Raw genomic sequence first — 6,708 nt, 5'->3', positions numbered from 1 at the left:
CCCCCCCCGCCCCCATTCCCACCCTCCCCCGGGGTTTCGGGTTGTTTTGGGTGATTTTGGTTTTTAATTCAGCCCCATCTGCCTTGTTGGAGCAAAAGGAATCAATAAACGCAGCAAGCTGAGCTGGCCTCCATGAGCTCCCCTCCAGCTGGGAGAGGGAAAGGGGGGGAAAAAAGAGCCCTTGTGCACCCAGCCATGAGACTTTGGCGCAGGCAGGGATGCTGGGGGGGGGTCTACCGAGCCTCCTCCAGCCCCCCACCCCAGGCCACCACGGCAGGGAGAACACCTTTGGGACACAGCAGGTCACCCAAGGATAGGGCAGCCCCTGCCCCATCAAGAGTGGGTTGCTGCTGCAGGTAGCAGGGAGGTCCTGGGATCTCCTAACCCCCCGCTCAAAGCCCAGCAAGGACCTGGTGGACGACAGCACTGTGCTCATGCAGCAGGGACACTCCTGTCACCTGTGGGGATGCCTTCCACAGCCCCAGCATGCAGGGAGCAGGCAAAGAAATCCTTGCCTTAAGAGACAAATATTTTTTTTATTTAAGAAAATAAGAGAAGTTATTCCCCCCTGGAATCCCGGGGCAAGCTAGGGCAGCACCGACACGGGGCACAATGCTGGGGCAGGCCCTCGCAGTGAAGGGAGGGGGCATAGGCTGCTATTATGCCTGCCGGCCCCCCCAGAGCAGCAGTGAGGTCTGTCCCCACACAGGGTCCGAGTCCAGGGTCTGCCAGGGGACAGGGACACCCCAAGTGGGAGGAGAGGTCCAGAGGCAGGGATAGGGTCCTGACATGTCCCCAAGCCACACAGAGCCGGCAAGGGGACGCTGTGCGTGACTGATGGCAAGGAGGGGCAGACCCCCAGCTGGAGCAGGGCTGGGGGGCCCAGGCAGGCATGCAGAGAAGCCCCCCCGAGGGTTTGGTCCTCGACAGAGCCCCAGCTCCCATCTCCTGCCCTGCCGAGTCTCCTGGGGCACCCTGTCCTTGCCAGAGCGTCCGTGAATCCAGCAGCAGCATCTGTCCAGCCTCAAGGGATGAGTGTGGGGGACTCCACATCCTCCCCAGTGTCACAGCAGCAGGCACAGATGTCCCCCAGTGCGGCTGTGGATGGAGAACGGGGCAGGGCTGGCCCTGCCTCCGTGCGCAGGCAGCGGGGAGGCAGAGCACAGCACGAAGGCACTTGGGCTTTTTGCACAGCCGAGTGCGGTTCGCTGTTCCCAGGGTGCCTTGCCAGGAGCAGGGTTGGCACTGTCCCCCAGGGCACCGGCCACATCCAGCCCTGCCCCAGCCCCGGCTCACAACCCACGCAGCCGCCGCTCCTGGTTCAGCTTCTGGAAGAAGGTCTTGCCAAATTCATAGGTGCTGATCATGATGGCGCAGGCGGGTGCCACCTTAATGACGCGGGGCAGGAAGCCTGCAAGGACAAACCCGTTAGCCCCTCGGTGACACCAGAGCACCAGTAAACCCCAGCCCAGGGCTGGGGGCACGTCCTTACCTGCAAACAGCCCCCGAGTGCCAGACTCGGCACGGATGCGCTGCATGAGCAGCCAGGTGGAGGAAGGCTTCGAGGCTGCGACTGCAGGGAAAGGGGAGCAGGTGAGGGTCTGGGGATGCCCATGTACCCACCAGGGAGTCATGGGTGCCCCCCATGCATCTGCCCAGAGCTCGGCCCCTCACCTGGGTGCACCTCGCTGTCTCCCAACTCAATCTGCCGCTGGGTCTTCACCACATCAAAGGGCAGCGTCAGCACTGCAGCCACCTGCGGGGCCAGCAGCCAGGCGGTGAGCTGGCATGTCACCATCCCTGCCCAGTGCCGGCTCTGCTGTCACCTCCTGGTGCCATCCCAGCCCCATCCCTTGCTCCCCGTGGGGGCCATTCCCCCAGCTCACGGCTGAGCGAGCCCCTGCGCAGTGCAGACCCCAGGGCCCCAAACTCACCGTCCCAGAGATGGCCCCGGATGTGAAGCTGATCATGAACGTGGCCTCATCCAGCCGGGCCTGCCTGCAGAGCCATTCCTTCACCACCTCATAGTTAAACCAGTAGAGAGCTGGGAGGAGATGAGAAACACCACTGCTATGACAAAGTACCCCAGACACACCAACCTCCTTCCTCACCCTGTGCAGGGCTGCCCTGGCCCATGCTCGTCCCCCCCAACTCCCAGTGCCACCGCTCAGCCTGTCCCCCCGCAGCCATACCTGAGAAGGGGACATCTCGCAGCACGGTGGGTCCCCAGCCCCTCCAGAGGGACAGCCAGCCATCCTGAGCCACTGCCGACTGGATGCAGACACCCAGTTCCCGGTAGCTGAGCTGCCGGGACTGCATCTTGGTGCGGATGAGCTCCAAGGGGCTGATGACCGTCACGGCGCCCACTGCAATGGAGGGGACATCGGGCATCAGCCCCCTCAGCTCTGGCAGCTGTCCCGGAGCCATCAGAGCACCATGTCAGGAGAGCCAGGTGCCAAATGCAGGCACCAACAGCCAAGAGACCCGCTGTGCTCTCCTGCGAGGATGCAGGGTGGGCACGGGGGGACGCCCAGAGAGGAGGGGTACTCACGCCTGGCAAGGGCCCCCGCCAGCAAGGGGATGTGGTGCCCCCGGCTTCCCGTCCGAGCATGCAGGTAGTCCCGGAGCTGGTCGTAGGTGGTGAAATAAATGACGGTGGCTGGCACAGCCATGACCCTGCCAAGGAGGAGGGGTGTGAGGGGCACACATGCCCTCCCTGGGGGCTGGCAGGAGGCTTGGGGCAGATGCCCATGTGCTTGGGCAGGCATTAGCACCCAGATGCCCCCCCCAGGCAGGGTCGAAACTCACAGGGTGGGGGGCAAGCCGCTCCACAGAGACCTGATGCCCTCATAGCGTGTGATCTTCACAAAAGCATCCTGGGGAAAGTGGAGCACCAGGGAGAAGGGTTAGACGGGGGCAGATGGGCAAGCAGCCCCCCAGCAAACACCCCGACCCCCTCTCTGGGACAGGGAGGCCCCTGCCCACCCTGCCTGCACCCACAGCCCCTACCAGTGTGCCTGTGAAGTGGGTGGGGGCCTTGTACCAGGCAGTGCAGCCGTTGCCGTTCTGGCAGACATACAGATGGTCCATGAGCCCGTTGCAGTAGAGGAAACACTTCCCTGGGGGGGAAGGTAACAACATCACCATTAGACAGGAGACCCTTTCCCTCTGCCCTATGCCCAGCCCATTTAATCCCCAAAACCATCGTCTCTTCCAAACCCAGACCAAGGCCAGGGCAGTGGGCATCCAGCCCCACTGCAGGGACACAGCAGGAGCCATTGCCAGTGGCAGGAGAGGTTTATGCCTTGCTCGGTGTCAGCTCTGCTGTCCCAGTAGAGTGGGGATGCCATCGCAGGGAACCAGCACGGCCCCTCCACCGTGCTCTTGGACCAGGCACAGGGACGCCAGGCAGCAGGGAGCAAGCAGGGCGGCGGAGATCCAAGGGGACTTTGACGTAGCAACAGGACAGAGTGACAAGACAGGGCAAGGACAGGAGGACCACAGACAGACAGACCTGTTGCACAACAGACCCACAGCAGAACCCCCGGGCAAGGGCCCAGCAGGGACGTTGCACAGCCAGCCCCAAAGCGGGGCTGCAGGAGCAGCTGTGGGGCTGGGGGACGATCACAGCCCCCACACCAGAGAGGGATGTCCTCTCAGCCAGAGGAGCCCAAGCCGCCACCAGCGGGGAAGCAAACCAGGGTCAAGGCTCAGGAAAGCAAAGCCGCTGGTGGCAGGAGCTGCCCGGAGCCCCTGGGCATACTCACATGTGGCCTGCTGAGCGCCCCAGGGCACAGACCGCACTGGCAACGCTGAAACACACAACGGGGGACACACTGAGCGATGACACAGGGGGATGTGCCACCTCCCCAGGCTGGGGCACACGCGTGTGCTGCAGCTCCGAGCCAGGCAGTGGGAGAGCTCCATGAGTGAAAGGAATGCATGCCCCTGCAGCCACTTCCCAAGCAGTCCCTACTGTCACCAAACCAGTCCCTTGGGACCAGCCCCAGCCTACCGGCCCCGTAGGGAGGGGTGCAGAGCCCACAGGGTCTCTCCTGCCCCATGGAAGCTATGGGGAGCAGCGTGGAGACAGGCACAAAGGCAGTGGGGGAAAGAGCGAGCAGCCAGAGCAGGCTGAGCCCTTCCACCCCGCTCCCTGCCGGGCAGGGGGCTGCCGGGCATAGCACTGACCCCACTAGCATCGGCATGGGGCTGTGGAGGGGGAAGGACTGAGCGAAGCATCAGCCCAGCTCCCCGAGCGGGGCCCCCTGAGCCCATCAGGACAAGGGGCCCATGGTAACCTGCCACCTCGCGATGGCCCCACGCTCAAGAGCTGAGAAGTCCCCATCATCACCAGCTCTGCCAACCGAGACATCCACGTGGGCTGCTCACTGGCTGACTGGGGGGGGTGGGGGGCTGGCCGGAGACCCCCACCCTGCCCTGAGCAGGGTTACCTTTGGAGAAGGGGGTCCTCTGGGCCTGCAGCCGGATCTTCACCACGTCCAGCGGCGTCACTGAAACAACACCATCCTTTAGCCACGCCGCATTGTGCCAGCCCCCTGGCACCCACCCACTCCCCATGGTCCTCACCGAAGAGGGAGGTGAGGATGGCCCCCGTCCCTGAGGCCAGCATCTGCTGCAGCGGCGTAATGCCCCCGCCGGGGCTCAGTGACGTCTTCTCAGCCATGGCACTGGCCCCCTGCAACACACGGAGGGGGGGATGCTCGAGGCTGGGGGTGCTCCTGCGGGGGGTCCCTGCCCAGGGACGAGCGATGGCTCCCCAAGGAGCTCCCCCCCCACCCCCAGCATCCCCACTCCATCGGTGTGAGCACAGGCGTCCCACCTCCAGCCTTGCTATCGGCATGGCACAGGGCAGGCATGGCCCCCCCTGTAATCATGCTGTCCTGGGGTGGGGGGGACAGGGACCGCTCCTGGGGCCGGCTCACCCCGATAACAACCCCCCTGGCCCCACCGCTGGCAGCGGGCCCAGCCTTGCTGGAGAGGTGGGGACGGTCCAGGCCAGCCTTCCATGTTCTTGGGGAGGGAGGACCGTCCCCTCCCTGCACTTGGAAAATTAAGGGACAGGAAGGAACAAAGTCCAAAGACCAGCCACACCACGGCAGCACCCCCCAGCCTCAGCTGAGAAGGGAGCAGAGCCCAGTGCAGCCATGGAGGGACACCCAAGGGGGGGATCTCCCTCCTCGCACAGGGGGTGCAAGATTGCAACAAGCACCCCAAAAAAGGTTTGCAAGTCCAAAACCTTCTGCATGCCTCCCCCGCCCTGCTGCTGCTCCCCCCGCCAAGGCTTGGCAAAGCTGTGGCCCCCAGGGCCAGCGTCTCTGCCCTCGGGAAGCGGGGGATATCGCATCCTTCCTGCGAGAGGAGGACCTGGAGAAGCGAGCCCAAGCATGCTGTGCACACTCAGGACCAGCTGCTCCCCCTCGCCGCAGCCCGGGGACAGTCCTCATGCTGGGACAGGGCCGGCAGAAAGGCTTCCAGGCTTCATGAACCCACCTTTTTTTTTTTTTTAAAGCCAGGGAATGCAGGAAAAAAACCACCCTTCACCATCTGACTCAGCAATTTGCAAGGTCAGAGCAGTCATAAATCTCTCAATTACAGGCTTCAGACTTGTTAGGTGCCCAAGGCTGCAAGCGGCAACGGGTCTATCCTGGAGTCACACACACCAGCCCCACCGGGAGAGCCGGGTGCTGTTTGCGGGGTGGGCACAGGTCCCATTGTGCCTGTCATGGGACAGCAGCAAGGCGACGCAGCACCCTGGCACGCTCCCCGCAGACCACACAGCCATTGCAAAACCGTGCCATGGGCAGGGCGCTCGCCCCAGCGCCGGATCCTTCCCTCCACATAAACCCTTACGCAAGCAGGGGGAAAATCTCTTGCTCACAGCACTGCAACACCTGAATGGCTTAAAGCTATTTATACATGCCACAACATGGCCCTCTCCCTTGCTGTAAGGGGGGAGCGGAGCACCTCCAGGGCACTGGCAAGGCCTTCCTGGCCGCATCCAAGCTCCCTTCTCAGCTGCAAGCTGCTCCCTTTCCCATCCAGGAAAAAATATAAGTCCCTAAAACCACGACCCAGACCCCACCGCTTGGTCCGGAGCACTGGTGGGTCTGGGTACAGCGCTGTGATGCTTGGTACAAAGAGGGAGGGGGGAAAAAAAAAAAGTAAATATGTATTAAGATGATAAAGGCAAGAAGCTCCAGGGGACATGAGGAGCTCAGCAGCCTGTTCCTGTGCAGGAAGGGCCCAGCTGGGTGTTCGAGCCTGAGCGAGGGAACACTGATGGAAATCCTGCAGGCAGACCCCTCAGGTGCTTCTCAGCACCTGGGCTGCTCCAGCGTAGGGCTGTGAGGCTCTGTGGGGGGGTGTGTCCCACCCCCGCACCATCTCTGGAAGTGCCTGAACAGCACCAGGGGTCTCATCCTGCCTGGGCACACCCCTGCCTAATGCCACCCTGGTTCGGGCAGGACCCGGGCGCTGCCCAAACAGGCAGGGACGGCTGCTAGCGCTTCTGGGGAGGGAGGACTCAACCGTGGGACCCACCGCAGCCACCCCCCCACCTCCGTGGGTGGCCCGGAGGACAAACCGCCCTCCCAGGGAGGGGACAACGACGGGTGCTGCAGGTGATGCACCCAGCCTGGCCCGCTGCAACGGGGAACCCCCCACGGACGTGGGGAAGCCCCCCCC

At 63.5% G+C, this 6,708-nt stretch overlaps 1 protein-coding gene and 1 long non-coding RNA gene across 5 annotated transcripts in view; one reads left to right on the top strand and one right to left on the bottom strand.

Moving 5' to 3' along the window:
• Positions 1-516: 516 nt before the first annotated feature.
• SLC25A39 (solute carrier family 25, member 39) overlaps positions 517-6,708 on the bottom strand; it is a 23,564-nt gene continuing 17,372 nt past the window's right edge. Inside the window, exons 1-12 of one of the 4 annotated variants that reach the window (XM_010561404.1) lie at positions 5,261-5,294; positions 4,591-4,699; positions 4,455-4,514; positions 3,768-3,812; positions 3,010-3,119; positions 2,809-2,876; positions 2,552-2,676; positions 2,193-2,366; positions 1,935-2,044; positions 1,675-1,756; positions 1,493-1,573; positions 517-1,411 (exon numbers count right to left, since the gene is read on the bottom strand). In XM_010561404.1, the coding sequence (XP_010559706.1) occupies positions 1,293-1,411; positions 1,493-1,573; positions 1,675-1,756; positions 1,935-2,044; positions 2,193-2,366; positions 2,552-2,676; positions 2,809-2,876; positions 3,010-3,119; positions 3,768-3,812; positions 4,455-4,514; positions 4,591-4,699; positions 5,261-5,269 (1,092 nt within the window). In that variant the 5' untranslated portion in view covers positions 5,270-5,294 and the 3' untranslated portion in view covers positions 517-1,292. Of the gene's footprint in view, positions 1,412-1,492; positions 1,574-1,674; positions 1,757-1,934; positions 2,045-2,192; positions 2,367-2,551; positions 2,677-2,808; positions 2,877-3,009; positions 3,120-3,767; positions 3,813-4,454; positions 4,515-4,590; positions 4,700-4,843; positions 4,923-5,260; positions 5,295-6,708 lie in introns of those variants that run through there. The other 3 variants (XM_010561406.1, XM_010561407.1, XM_010561405.1) reach the window with 3 other exon arrangements.
• On the top strand, positions 3,139-5,134 carry LOC104827992. Its single transcript, XR_773980.1, has 3 exons — positions 3,139-3,235; positions 3,643-3,650; positions 5,124-5,134. It is a non-coding gene; the product is annotated as an uncharacterized LOC104827992 (long non-coding RNA).

The sequence above is a fragment of the Haliaeetus leucocephalus genome, unplaced genomic scaffold (genome assembly GCF_000737465.1).
Source record: "Haliaeetus leucocephalus isolate CR32 unplaced genomic scaffold, Haliaeetus_leucocephalus-4.0 Scaffold144, whole genome shotgun sequence".
NCBI lineage: Eukaryota > Metazoa > Chordata > Aves > Accipitriformes > Accipitridae > Haliaeetus > Haliaeetus leucocephalus.
This window is presented reverse-complemented; position numbering and strand designations above follow the sequence as displayed.